The sequence below is a fragment of the Lottia gigantea genome (genome assembly GCF_000327385.1).
Source record: "Lottia gigantea unplaced genomic scaffold LOTGIsca_26, whole genome shotgun sequence".
Taxonomy (NCBI): Eukaryota; Metazoa; Mollusca; class Gastropoda; family Lottiidae; genus Lottia; species Lottia gigantea.
This window is the reverse complement of record NW_008708797.1, coordinates 1,533,040-1,549,108: the sequence shown is the minus strand read 5'-3', so window position 1 is coordinate 1,549,108 and position 16,069 is coordinate 1,533,040. Positions and strand designations below refer to the sequence as shown.

The 16,069-nt window shown below is 31.8% G+C and overlaps 1 protein-coding gene across 1 annotated transcript; it reads left to right on the top strand.

Moving 5' to 3' along the window:
- Positions 1-532: 532 nt before the first annotated feature.
- Positions 533-5,996, top strand: LOTGIDRAFT_232164 (hypothetical protein; the record flags this gene model as incomplete). The annotated part of the gene is made up of 5 exons (XM_009055999.1): positions 533-840; positions 1,290-1,490; positions 2,021-2,191; positions 4,877-5,046; positions 5,268-5,996. Exons 1-5 carry the CDS (start codon positions 648-650, stop codon positions 5,994-5,996), a joined length of 1,464 nt encoding a protein of 487 aa, XP_009054247.1. The 5' UTR covers positions 533-647.
- Between the last annotated feature and the right edge of the window lie 10,073 nt (positions 5,997-16,069).

The window sequence follows — 16,069 nt, the reverse complement described above, 5'->3', positions numbered from 1 at the left end:
AAATCGTGTATGAGGGTTTGGTTTGTTAGTTACCGTTTTAACTGGATAAATGGATACTGATTACTCATTTACTGAATTCACACGTGGCTAACTTTGATATGATCGTGTAACAAACTTTTTTACAATTGTGTAATCCGTTTAAGTAACTTGCTAAGCTATTTATCAAGGGCTAATTAATGATCAAACAGTTACCTGGCCAGTAATTCCCGTAATTAATGCAACTTTACCCCCATTTCCATTGGTAACACCGTCTCCAGCTTCGTTTCGTGCAGCCATCTTGTTTATTGGAGATTCTTACTAATCACGTGACTGGACTAAAAATAGTTTGACAGGACTTTTCTTGCCGGCTCAAACATGGTTGTCCAGTCACACAGTTTCTATTGAAATTGGTGTTATACCTGATGAACGAGTCAACAAGCCAGAACAAGTTGTTGAAGATTGATTCGATTGGTTAATCAAAGTATCTAGGGACGCATATTGGGTACTTTAAGCCAATCAATGAACGGCATTTTGACCTAGCTATATAATAATGCCTGTGTTTCGAACATATCCGAACATGTCTATAAATAGAGAATTCGGAATTATCCTCAAAATTAAAGGCGATCTGGAACGCTTTGGACTTTAAATCTGAAGATATCAGATCTATAATGAATGAGAATTATCTAGCTATGATCGAGGGTGTTTCACATTTTCTTCAGAAACTAGGACTGCCGCAGTATTATGATACATTTGTCAATAAGGGATATGATATGGAAACGGATCTCTTGGAATTGGACGATCAGGATCTAAATCTGATGGGAATCATCAATAAAGGACACAGATCTGTCATCAAAAGTCAAGGTAAGAGGCAAACTTTGTAGGATATCGAAACTAAAGCTGACTGCATGGTAGATAGGCTACCAGTCTAACGGTAAATCATTCGACCATGACTTACAGTATTATCAAGTTGACTGGTCTGTTTACACAGGTATGACTTGTCAATATCCTACTATATGATATACCATAGTAAGTCGATATCGTTATAGGTCGTGCATTATTTACCATCACTATTTAGATAAACGATCATTTTAAGTGGATGTTTTGTGTTCTTTTAATTTGAATATGATTTGCAACAACACGAATCGATTTGATTAACATATACGCGCAGCATGAATTGTTTGCGGACTGAAACATTTCAAGGTACATTCCATGTGTATACTGTATAATATATATATATAATCATTTCCCGACTGTTGTCATAATGTGGCTTGAGTTTAGCCTTAACTTAAAAGAATATGTTTAAATTTCAGCTCTGAATCATGGCCTGACACCAGAATATAAACTATACGAATGGTTGAAAGAAAACGGTTTAGATTATTACTTTGTTAACTTTATCAATGGAGAACTGGTCAATCTTGACGATATTGCTAAATTACATCTACCAGATGAGAAACTTTATGATGAATTAGAAATTTTATTACCCGGTCATCAAAAAAGGTTGAGAACAGCAGGTTAGTTGAACCATTGAAAAATCTTTAAGTGAATACAAATATGTCTTTGCTATGCATACAAAAACCATTGACACATACAGCATAATTATATGTGTATAGATAGCACAAGTGCTGTATGTCTGTTTACAAACGTGTATGATTATATGTAAGGACGTGATGCAGTATGCATAATAGAATTGTCCAATGAACTTGGTTAAATAAGTTATCTTAAGGCACTGAAAGGAAAACAATATTAAAATGCTGATTTCAAATGACAAATTGGTGTTAGCAAATCATGTTTCCTTAGAGCTTAAAGGGTTTTCGTATAACAAGTTATGTATTCAAAATTTATACGGTATTTTCTTTTTGTTTCACTTATGCATATAAACTAAAATGCTGATATAGGTAATATGTGAATATATCACGATTAATGTAAATGTTATATACATTTTCATTTTTCTAAGTAACACGAAAATGCCTACATATGAAATATATGAAAGCAGATATAGAAGCTGTGTATTGTATTTCGATACTTGTATATATTTTTACAGTCAGAAAATTGAGAAAGAAAAGACGAGGTATGAGTCCAGAATTTGAGACACCCGTTACAGAAGGATGGTGGGGAAAGCCAGAATTCCTACAAGAAGCTAAATACGATTTTCTGTGTGTCGATGCTATCCTATCGTCCTCTAAAGAAAATGCTTTTGGCAGTGAAAGACTTCGTAAGTAGCATGTTTTTGCTTGTTTGTTGTCCTACAGCAATCTTAGTTTTAAGGCTAACAATTATTTTCATAACAGCAATCATACCTGTTGATACGCGACTTTCTATTCATCACTCATTTTGTTTACGTCATTGCCTTAAAAAGAATCTATGGGAATAACATTATTGTATATTACTCATCAATATATCACTGTATTATAAAAAGAGACATGTAAGAATATTGATTGGTTTAAATTAGCCAGGTAAATTCCTTATTTTATGATAAGAAATCCCATTAATCTTGTGATAATATGACTTGCACATAAAAGGGTTAATTAGATTGAGACATTATTGGGACAATAATGGGTTAATTTATTGATAATTCATTTTTCAACTGGTTCAATGTTATTTGAGAAACTAATTATGTTATAGATAAAGAATCTAAAGGTACCTTACTCTCGGGAAGGAAAGGGTTAATATAGCTAATTAAAACGATAATGAAGTAACTGAAATGTAATTAGCATATCGATACAAAATCGACTTCAAAGCGGCATAGATTCCATATATTTCAATCAGAATGGATACTTAACCGATCATTTAATATGTTTAAAACTTTAAGATACACTATGTTAAAAAAACATTTATTTGAGACACATAAATGGATGGAATGTGGGTCGTTGGTAGAAGAAATTATGGTGCTGAAACCCGAATCCATCGAACACCAGAAATACCTTAATATTATCACAATAATGCGATAATCCAATGCAAGGACTTCTCCACGGAGGGTGTTTTCCAAAAGGCACCACAAATTAACCATAAAGTCGCTGATAAACCATCTCGTGAAGTTCAAAAGTTAATTTTTATTAATACTATTATCACCTCGTTAGAACATTATTGTTATAGAATAGAATTAGTACTTAAATAAGATAAGTATAACAATCATTTGTTTGATGTATTATAAACATAAACATCATAAAATTTCTTCGAGATGCCGTTTGTAGGCTACTGCAACTCTTAAAATGCAATAACAGACTCTTATTCTAAAGATTTTGGTAAATATGAACATGTCGTTAATGAACTCAAATATAAATTTACGATAAACACAAAAACATTTTAAAATGTTAGTTTCTTGAGTATTGGAACCATTCAATTCATTTCAAAACTTATAGCCTAAACATGAAAAATTGGCTCGATTCAGAACTTTTTTTCCATATGCAGAAGAGAAAAGGCTAAATATATTAAGAACTGCATGTATTCCCACCAAGATCCAATAGTAGTATAATAAACGTGTGTTAATTTCATAAAGACACCGCAATATTCTCCATGGAGAGTAAGGTTGGGGTGCTAATCACGGTGGGATATGTTTCCTGAATGGGTTATTACAGATGAAACTGTGAAATAAGGCCATCAAATGTGAAACCTTGATAATATCCAGTTCCTAAGTAAACAATACTATGTATTTCACATTATAACAGTTTCTTAATCGATTCTATTCAACACGAACAAAGAGCAATTATTATTTGTTTACACTTCTAAGATATTAATTAGGCATTGAATAGGATCTAACCTTTCTCCCAAAGCGTCGTAATTTCCATGGATACACGCGATTGTTATATTTACTCTGATAAGATGTTGATACACATGTCAAACTGTGACAATCCAATACATAGTTAATTGCCTGTAGTGTGCATTGTTTAGTGTCCCTATAATGGACTTGTTACAAATCGTCTTATCGTAATACAATCGGATTATCGCGAGATAATCTGTTATAAACCGATTAATTTTCATCATCTCAATTGGTACAAATAAATCAAGTGCCACTAAATTGTCTGTTACAATTTGATCAAGTGTCAGCTAACTTAAAAAACTCCTGCCTTGATGGACATTATAATATATTGGGGTACCATTTGTGACCTTTGGTATACATAATAAAAAAGTTAGTAAAGGTACTACCTAGCAAGACTCTTTGTACTCAAAGTCTATTCTTATTTCATGATTTCGGTCAGTAATGTCATCTCAAAACTCTAAGTTATTTTTAAATATAAACGTAGTAGTGACAACGATAAATTATGTATAGCATGAAACAATTGTCTTCAGAAACAAAAAACCGTACCAATAATCAATAAAGCTTTACAGTGTTTTGTTAACACCGTATGGAAGGCCTACTTTATATGTGAAGAATTTTTTTTTCTATTGTCTTTATGGATTTTTTGATACAGTTCCGCCGGCTGTTGTAATATTGTCATGGTTATGTAAACTTATGTTGTTTATTTTCTAATGCGAGAAAAGTACTTATGTTATTTTACTTATGTTACGAATGTTTTTGGTTTTTGTATATTTCTTGGAATATCAGCTACATAAAGTGTAAGAATGACGTTGCGTTGATGCAAATATAAAAACTTTTATTTGATAAACACACATCTCTGAGAAATTTCGCAATAAAATTTTCCAATGTTATAATCTTCATCAACGCAGTCATTTTAGAGCTCTCACGTAATTAAAAAAAAAGAAACACAAAAAGCGGATTATGATATCTCTACCCTAATCAGGAGAACATTTAGACTTAATCCTTGTAAGGTTCGAAATCATTTTGATTTCACGTCATCATCTGAACAGAACTCCCCTCCCCGCCTGTAAGCAAATGAATCGAAAGACTTGTCGTCAGTGTATAACAAAAGCTATATTGGAATGTAATATGCATTTTCAGAGTTTATGGTCGATTCCGGAAGTGATGTGGTGACTGTCAGACAAGAAGTATTAGATAGATTAGATCTAGAATTAATTGGACCAATACAAAGTCGAGGTGTGCATGCTTCCAGAACCAAAAATCTCTACAGAGCACATTTACTTATTGGTAACGAGGAACTTGAAATTGAGGTAAGAAACGCAAGAACACGATACTTCCATCACTTTCAGATGACTTTTTCAATTAACATTATTATAAATGAACAAGGTTAATTCAGACGTTGGAACGTCTGACTGTCTTAAAATATTTTTAATTCTTCCTGTTTAATTTTTTTAATCTTTAAAAAATTTCATAAACAACATTTACGTTTTGTCTGGACACTCTAGTAATTATTTACTACAATACATTTCAGGTAATGGGTGAAACTTACGATTCGATTGGTAGTCGAGTAATACGTCACTTCCGCCATTACATCAGTGGTGGTCGACATGTGTGGTTAAAAGGTGATTATTATGATCCGTCCATGTCACCTAAAGAGAGGATTACTTCTCCCCAGATAACAACAGATATCCCTAAATCCGACCAGCAACAGATGGGACCATCACTTCAACAAATAGGGGTTAAGAAAGAATCGTTAACTATGGTATCCGGAACTATTACAGATATTGAAAATCCTAGCGCACCAGCTACCACACAACATTCGATTGAATCTTTACCCTTTGCTGAAACGACTGTGATAGACAATAAAGTTCATCAGGCTAAATCTCGACCCTTTTCTGTACCAGATGAGGATTGTCCAGCAGCCAAGAGGCAGAAACTGCTCGAAGATGACGATGACTCAGTCGATCTGGAAAAATCTGGAACTTCGTTTATCAAGTCACAAGCATCACTTCATTTATCTTCATCATCAAAAGCATCAGAACACACATCACCAGCAACATCACATGCTTCTGATGTATTACTTGTACCGTCTCATTTAGATCTCGATTCATCACATAGTATTATATCATATCCATCACCAGTCCCAACTCTCATTTCACCATTATCATCATCAGCGTCTGAACATTCCTTACCATTTCCAGTCAACGAGAACGATAATACTTCCAATGACTCGGAGATTGTGCAACATATTAGGTCATAATGTTAATGTCCAGAATTGTCTCTGGACACTAAAATACACCCCACTTTTGTGTTGACCTGTGCTGGAGGTGCTAGATCCTATGTTCAAAGTACACTTACACTTAAAAAGTGTTTAGATTAGCCCATGTGTTCAAACTAAGTGTTCATTTTTTGAATTACGGACTACTCCGTTTGTTACTTACATTCGTATTGCTTCGAATACCTATTAAAAGTTTAAAAAAAAAACAGTATGTTAGGGCCTATTGTTATATGTTAAGATTGGTTTTCCAATATTTTTTCAACTACGAACAACTTTTACTTTATCTATCGAAGATCCGTTTATGAGTATTGAAACTTTCAAAATTTATAAAATTAATTGTTATTACTTTTGACGGAATTTCATCACCAGAAAATTATTATTACAACAAAAACGTTACAAGACGATTTGAAAATCTGTTAATTGTTATGTTAGAGGAATATATATTTTAACTGTGTTGAGTGAAATTAAATTAATATTTTTATTTATTGAAAGTGTATTTTGATTTGTTCATAATAGTTAAGATAGATAAATTATAATTTGAAATTCCACCCATGTTACAGACGTTTCATTATCCACATTGTGAATCAACTGTGAGGATGCATTATTATGCTTGAAATACTGTGAAAAATACGTTATGCTTAAACATATTGAATACATTATGCTTACAAATACTGTGAAGAATACATTATGCTTGAAAATATTGAAAAATAGATTAAGCTTGAAAATATTGAAGAACACGTTATGCTTAAATACTGTGAATAATACATTATGCTTGAAAATGCTATGAATAATACACTATGCTTGAATATACTGTGATTGTGAATAATACATTATGCTTGAAAATACTATGAATAATACATTATGCTTGATTATACTGTGAAGATTGTATTCTGTTTTAAATTGCTGTGAATAATTGTCAAATACTGTTACAGTAATTTGCATCAGAAAACGATATTATTCACTTAATGTGAGTTTTAATTTGTAGATATTAATATTAATGATATTCGAGGTGATTTTTAATTCCATCCATTTATAATTATATGCACAGTTTTAAATATATTTTATTGTTCATGTACGTGGTTTAAAGATTAAAGATATCAATTGAATGTTTTATTATAAAATAAAATCAATTGCCATTTTAAATCTTTCTTAATTGAAAATAGTTTTAAATGTATTATTGTTATATTGTATGAAATTTGTTATATTTAATTATTTATTATTTATTATGATATTTATTATGCAATGTTGATTTATATATTATCTATTTATGTGTCTCAAAATAAAATATATTCCTAAAATGTCTTGGTAAATCAATTGAAATATATTGTAAATAGAGGAATCATTGTACTTCTTATGTCTTCGATGTGGAACATTAACAATCGTGGTACACAGCTGCAAATTATTAGTGAACTTAACGAAACACGAAATCACTTTCGAACAATGCTTTCTTTTAATGAAACTAAAATGTCGAGAACCAAGTCCTTGGTCGAAAAATAATTCGTTGACTGATCTTACTGGTTTTAAGGGACAGATTCGTCATCCGTTTGATCACCTATATAATAGTGTTCATAGTCGAAATTTGAGCCTTCAAATCCATGTATGTCCACAATTATTCGTGTTTAAAAGTTAAAATAACGAGTGTCTTTTATTGAGACTCTACCATATATAGAAAAGACATAATATAGAAAGTGAAATTTCTAGTTTGAGGTATGTTCGAAGGAATTATGCGATTGTTGTACATTTTCAGTTTCTATAAAGACTATTTACATATATTCAAATAAACCCCTGAAAATGGCGAACCTGACGCTCTCTTGAATGGATTGATATAGTGTCAATGATAAATTAAATAAAAAAATAAAAATACATTAAAATACAAATCAACATTAGTTAATGTCGAGCTCAAATTTCAGCAAGAGAGACTGACTTTGAAAAAGGATGGGACAATAAACCGAGGCTCTCTGTGCTACAGGCTGTGCTACAGACAGTTGGGAATCGAAAAAGTGTAGACTAATGCCGCTGTCCTGGCAAAATTTCCTCCATCACCCTGCATCGGCGTTGCCCGTCTTCATTAGCCCGCATGGTGCAGAAAAGTATGACGTAAAACCCCATTCATTTCATTTCAGCTGGCTCAACAGAACATGAAAAAAAAATTAAGTGGTCTGATATAAAAGTAGTTATCTCCCTTAGCAGTAGAAAAGAATGTAGCTATTGCAGAATCCCATATAAATACTATAAATAGAAAGGAAAGTAGATTTATGTCGGGGTGAGCCGTGGTTCTGTGGATTGTTCACTGAAATCTTACTTCCAATGAGACTAAAGCACTTGGATCTATTCTCGGTAGAAAGATGAAAATTGGACTATCGAGAATACCACAGTACTAACTCGATACTCATCCTTTTATAATCCTGATTGATATTTTTCACTTTTAAAATCTCGTATTTCAATTTACTTATATTTTCTAACACACTCTTTCCCTTCATCAAATAAAAATAGTCTGAATTATGTACTTAAGTAAAATTTGAGTTATGTTAAAATAATAAGACGAATAGTTTTATGAAGTCGAACTAATTTAGAATTGAACCATTTTTAGAAACAGATTCTTTACGATAGACTGGGCAAATGCTAAATTTCTCAATTCTCAATCTCAACATTTTAAAACTTTCAATATGTTCTTCTATTTTATACTATTGGTTTTTTTCTGGAAATATAAAACAAGTCAATCAGCTGTAATATACTAATCAAACACAGCCAGTAAAATTTTAATTAACTAAGTTGAAAGTGATTGTAAAAACAATATATAATTGTATTTACGAAAGCACAGACCGAGGAGAAAATTCAGCAACACCAATTACTGTAAGTGCACAAAAAAGTGGCGAAAAAAATATACAATGTATATCATTAACTGGGGGTTCAAACCTCGAAGATTTCTTAGTATTTTGTAATTCATATTTTACCATTTTTTAGATTTTTATATAAAATATATCATTATTATAACATTATATAACAATTTATTACAATGATTTCTGATGTTTTTAACTTGAAATAAATAAATACATTGATTATAGTTTGACTAATTATAGATATTATAGTAGTTATCTCCCTTGACTATAGATATTACACCACCCCATATAAATACTATAAATAGAAAAGAAAGTAGGTCTATGTCGGGGTGAGCCGTGGTTCTGTGGATTGTTCACTGAAATCTTACTTCCAATGAGACTAAAGCACTTGGATCTATTCTCGGTAGAAAGATGAAAATTGGACTATCGAGAATACCACAGTACTAACTCGATACTCATCCTTTTATAATCCTGCTTGATATTTGTCACTCGCATACTTTTATATTTTAAAATGATATGTTTGCTTTAAATCATTCATCGTTGATCCAAATTCTATGTTAAAAGGAAACAAATCGTTTATACGATTCAGTTATTATGTATTCAGTTATTGACTAAGACTATTAATACTTATATCATCAATAGAAAGAAGATGATTTTCTCGTATTGCTTAAACTCTCCCAAAAAAGAAATAATGGAAAGTAGGAACAAAGAATGAGAAGGAAGAACATGAACAAAAGGGCTAAACTGATGAATGAATGAACCAAAGCTAGCTTGCCATTCAAGGCAACATAATCTTATGATAACAAAATCTTATAAAACAGTAGATCAAATTATCATCAAATTCAAACATGAACAAGTCTCATCGACGTACACACAATGGCAATAACTCTGAAACCGTTTGTTACCAATTTCGAATTTGACTCAGATCTCCTTCAGGCTTACCAAGAAATATTGAAAAGCTTATTTATTCTTAATCCACTTTAGCCCCCAATAGGTCAGGCCTCCGCGGAGCTGAAACTGTTCTGTGTCTGAATGAATACACTGGCCCAAATAAGAAAAGCATCTGTCCAGGATTCAATAGATTGAATTGTTTTAGCGGTCTTATCTTGAGCATACAAGGAGTATAGGTGTATAATTGTCCGTTAGGTTCATATTCTTACTATCTCGACTACATTGGTCTGTTGCTCAAATTTAAGCTTAACATAACTAAAAGTGGTACATGTACTTTGTTCTTGGGTGGCACTAAGTCAATTATGTATCAACTTGTATCAGGATCACGCATTCTACACTGTGAATATTGGGATTTAGAGACTTCTGTCCTCGATTCATGATCTGTGATCTTATTCCCGATGCTGTAACCTGTACCTGTACTTTGTCTCTCTGGCTATCAGAAGAAGCAGAATGATCTGTGCCTAGGTTAATCAGAACTGATATAATGATTTGTTTCATCATTGTATATAGAAGATAAAGCAAATTCATCATCTTTATCGTGACATAATGAACGTGAACAGTCTGCAATCTTTGAATTGTGTAGTCCTATTCTCCTTTGTCTGATATAGGGGCTGGTATCAGGTCTTTTACTTGTCATTCTGTGATGAGATTTACTAGATCAACGATAGCTTTATACACACAAATATTTCAATCAGTTATCTTCACAAAAAAATGACAGAGGAAGAAACACATTAAGGTCAACCCATTTTAAGAGAATCAATCTTCCTTTACAAGAATCCATTTTTTTTTTATCACATATGATATATAGGACTCACTCCAGTAAAACATTTTATGCAAATGCATTTAGTCCGGGCTATTTTTAGAAATCTTCTTTCTCTCTTCTTTATGGGGTTTTTGCATGCCTATTTTTGGGTAATTTTTGGTATAGATTTGGAATTTGATGTCTGAAATTGCATTATCTTTAAGATTTGGTGAGATGATGAGAGATGAAAAAATAGTTGTTTTGTGAACTGCGAAACTCTAGCGGATGAGTATAACCGGTAGTAGTCTACTTTCAATTTTAGTAGCTCAAAATTTTCATGGTAATCATATATTGGATTTTTTAGGAGACATTAAGGATAAGTCAGGCTTTCATTCGACAAATTCGAACGCTTTCAACGAGATTTCTTGAAAAAGTTGTAGAAGGTTGAATTTCGTGTTTTAACATGGGAAGAGATGGCAAATGAATTAGTGGAGGGAGGCCATATTGTAAAATTTGATACCTTATTCTGAACAATGTTCATCATTTCACTTTAAACTGTCTACTATCTTACAGCCTGTTTGATTGATTCAATTTAAAAGCAGGTCCATTATAGGTTTAATTCTGATTGGATCGAAATTCAAATAAACCAATCAGGAGTTCAGTATCTCAAACCAAATTTAGCAGAATCAGTTTTATGAGAATCAAACAGGCTTTCTGAACACCAATCTCTACCTTTCAATCCTAATCCTCAGTAGTACAGGTGACCATAACTGAACATTTTTCATCCATTCTATTCAACAAATTCAAATCTTCATACTAAACTGTACAGAGAGTGAACACTGTCATTCAGGATCTCGGTAAGGATTTGAAGCTTGAAGTAGGTAATAATTATTATTTTTCAGAATATTGATGTAAATGTCTTTGGTTCATCTTGTAATGGCTCTGTAAAAGAAGTCACCCACACGACATAACTGTTGAACCTTCGTGTTCAGGATAAGTATTCGTGAAAGCATTGGCCGAGGAACTGTCAGCATCTTGCCAGTTTACTTCAATGTCGAAGCTATCGCCTTAAACTTGTATACTTCATTAGTGTAATGTTTCTTTCCAGTGTGGTCTGAAGATGTGCTTCTATAGACATTCTAACTAAATTTGAAATCAAACCTTTATATTTTAATTCCTGTGTTCTAGTAATACTCTATAACACAGAAATTGTTTAGAATAGGTGTAAGATTTATACAATTTGGACCTATTGATATGACTTGAACTCATTTATTTTATAAGTAGGACTAAGTCTACTGCATTTGTAACTGGTTATTTTAAGCCCAATGAGATGTGGGATTTCATCATTAAGTATACAATTCATTTCTTTCCATGTCCCACTTAAGTTATCTTAGCTCATTATTAGTAAATTGTAAGGATAATCGAGAAAAGGTTATGTCATAGATAATAAAGTACAAAACAGTGTGATATCAATCTTTGTTGAATTTTATTTGCCCAGTATAGTATATTTTTATTTCCAGTGGTTCTAATCTACCATTCAATTGTTTTCTAACCAAGATCTATTGGACAGTATCAGAGATTGATCAGATTATTAATCAAGATTCAAGAAAATAGGTAAGAGAAGATATTCTATCTTTAAACACATAATAATATACATTATATATATATAAACCCAATACATTATACTCTAATCCCAATATATTATACATTATCCTAAACCCAATATATTATACTCTAATCCCAATATATTATACATATCCTAAACCCAATATATTATACATATCCTAAACTCAATACATTATACATATCCTAATCCCAATACGTTATACATATCCTAAACCTTAATCCCAATACGTTATACATATCCTAATCCGAATATATTATACATATCCTAATCCCAATACATTATACATATCCTAAATCTAATATATTATACATATCCTAAACCCTAATCCCAATACGTTTTACATATCCTAATCCAAATATATTATACATATCCTGATCCCAATACGTTATACATATCCTAAACCCTAATCCCAATACGTTATACATATCCTAAACCCAATATATTACACATATCCTAGACCCTAATCCCAATACATTATACATATCCTAATTCGAATATATTATACATATCCTAAACTCAATACATTATACATATCCTAATCCGAATATATTATACATATCCTAAACTCAATACATTATACATATCCTAATCCGAATATATTATACATATCCTAAACCCTAATTCCAATACATTATACATATCCTAATCCGAATATATTATACATATCCTAAACTCAATACATTATACATATCCTAATCCGAATATATTATACATATCCTAAACCCTAATTCCAATACATTATACATATCCTAATCCAAATATATTATACATATCCTAATCCCAATACGTTATACATATCCTAATCCGAATATATTATACATATCCTAATCCCAATACATTATACATATCCTAATCCGAATATATTATACATATCCTAAACTCAATACATTATACATATCCTAATCCGAATATATTATACATATCCTAAACTCAATACATTATACATATCCTAATCCGAATATATTATACATATCCTAAACCCTAATTCCAATACATTATACATATCCTAATCCGAATATATTATACATATCCTAAACTCAATACATTATACATATCCTAATCCGAATATATTATACATATCCTAAACCCTAATTCCAATACATTATACATATCCTAATCCAAATATATTATACATATCCTAAACTCAATACATTATACATATCCTAATCCGAATATATTATACATATCCTAAACTCAATACATTATACATATCCTAATCCGAATATATTATACATAGTCTAAACCCAATTAAATAATATCTAGTATGACAAAGTATGGTATTATATCCTGATGGAGATTTTCTATCATCCGTATTACTGTATGTATCAGCAGCATGTCAACATAAACATTGTTTAATCAAAAAATTTGTTTTCTCTTTGCTTATTTATTTTCCTTTATTGTTTGTGTTATTTATTTCTTAAATTATATATATAGCATTTTCATCCAAACGTTCGTTTCATTTTATTTCTAACCCCCCTCATTTGACTTATTTGTAAACATGGATCTCAACTTTGCATAACAATGGCATATACAATTTTATTCTGTACAAATCTGTGTATAATCGCTACGGTTTCAAAGCTTGTTAATATAATACAGAAATTCATTCATTCATTTTATATTTATTATTCATTCATTCTATCTATCTGTCTATCTTTGTTGTGGTGGAATAAAATGTGAAGTTTGAAATGGACAAGAGAGGGTATATTTGCAATAGAAGAATTTGAGATAAACCAGAATTTTTGTTTCTTATTTCCAACATACAACATTGATATTCACTTGAATTTTAAAGTGGGGTTTTAAGTTATTGAGCTGAATATATTTAAGATTCATACGTTAAGAACTGAATAGGTTTAGATGTCGTCGACATTTGGCTTCAGAAGAAAGCATTGTACAAACCTTATTTTATCACAATTAAGAAAAGAATTGTTTATCTGTAATGGTTAACAATTAGAAAGAAAAGTTATAAATGTAACCCAAACTTTAATTTTGATCATTGATCACTGAAGGGAAGAAAGTAGATTCTGGTTGAGATTAAACCAGGCAGGTGTGTGGACTAGGTCTTAGTCTACGATATCTAGGACAGTCTATAAGGATCATATTATAACAATGATTAAGCCCAAAAGAGGCATGTGAGCTAAGTCAACAAGCTCCGGGTCCCGGTATCTAGAGATGGTCAATAAAACCTCCTGGTCTTGATCTTTGAAGACAGCAACATCATAATATTGCTATTTAGAAATTGGTGCCACTACCATGACGTAGTCCTGAAAGCTGTACACCTCCCTTAAGGTTCTCCTACAATGGACGTTGTCCTGAAAGTTGAGCTAATTCAAATCCTAGTTGACCGCATCTAATCCCGCTGTATTCGTGTCCAAAAGTCATTGTAGCAAGAAGGAACATCGAAGAACTGATTCTGGTCTGTCACAAAAAAGATAGACAGAAGATGGAAAAGGCAGAATGAACATCTTAGAAATCTAGGTTGTATTTTTCAAGTAAACAAAATATGTTGTTTGGGTGGTTGACATTCAGCCACTATTTCCAATTGATTATTGGTGAAAATAAGTCTCAGATCTAAAAAGGAAAATACAAAGCGTTGGTGAAGTACGGTTTTCCATTTTATGTCATGTAGGAAATTGTCGCTTCCGAAGCAGACGATGCTTCGAAACACCTGATGGTACTATTAAACTACCTTTACTCTCGATTTTGCCAGTCTTTGGACAAGATTGTTGATTGGCGGAATTGTCTTGTACAGATTTTTATTGGTTTATAATGAAAGCCAAATGTGGTAACATTCTCAATCATATACTTCAAACAAATAAGAAGTCACCAGATTTTAGCATTACAAATTCACCAAGTCTACATTATCTTGTATTTTTTAATTTAAAGAAAAGCATTGAAAAGTTATATCTCTTTTTTTCATTCATTTAGTACTTTACATGAGGCTAGTCCAACAATTATTATTTTACATTTTACCTAGATTGAGATTCTACTGGACATTCTTCGAAATTCTATTAGATTATTTTCTTCTATAATGACTGGATTCAGTACTCAGACTACATGACAAAATAAATGTTGAATGCCCTGTTGAAAATAAGTGCAGAAATTTATAAATATCACATCAACATCCTGATACCAGAAATAATCCCCGAGTGACATAAGGACTGTACTGTACTACATGCAATTAAGTAAATTATATTCCAATTTTCACTTGTTTGAATATTTTTTTTTCTGATTTAAATGGACATGTTTTTCATCTACTTGATAAAAATGAATGATAATGAGTCTCAGTAGCTCAAGATGAAGAAGTCTGGTTAATTCGATTGAAGTTTCGACTATTTAATGATTAATGTAGAATAGGGAGATTCAATGTTGATTTGTCCTTGGTTAGGTGATAGAATGGTTGTCAATGTGGTGATCGGCACTGGTTTGGAAGTGGTTGAAAAGGCAGAATTGGGTATGGACTTGGATCTGGTTTGTCGAGGAGTTGATCTGGTGGAGTGACATAGACTTCCTCGTTACCACTGTCTTTAAGGGAGATTCCATAGCAGAAACAAATAAACTGAATATTGAAGTGTATTTCAAAGAAACGGATACTCATCAACTCTTGCACAAGAGCTCCTTTCACCCAAAACATACCTTTTCTGGTATAATTAAGTCACAGGTATTTCACCGAAATTGCACAAGATCTTCTGATTTCAACCAAGCCTGTACGATTGTTTTCTCAAAACTGAAAGAGCGTGGGTATTCTAAACGAATTTTACGAAATATAAAAAAATTCCACTTTAGCACAGATAGCAGCTATAAACAGGCTTTGTGCCTACGTACCTCCAGAAGCCTATTGGATTGAGACATTGAATATAGCAAGACTTATAGGGCAAAATATTCACCAAATTGTAGA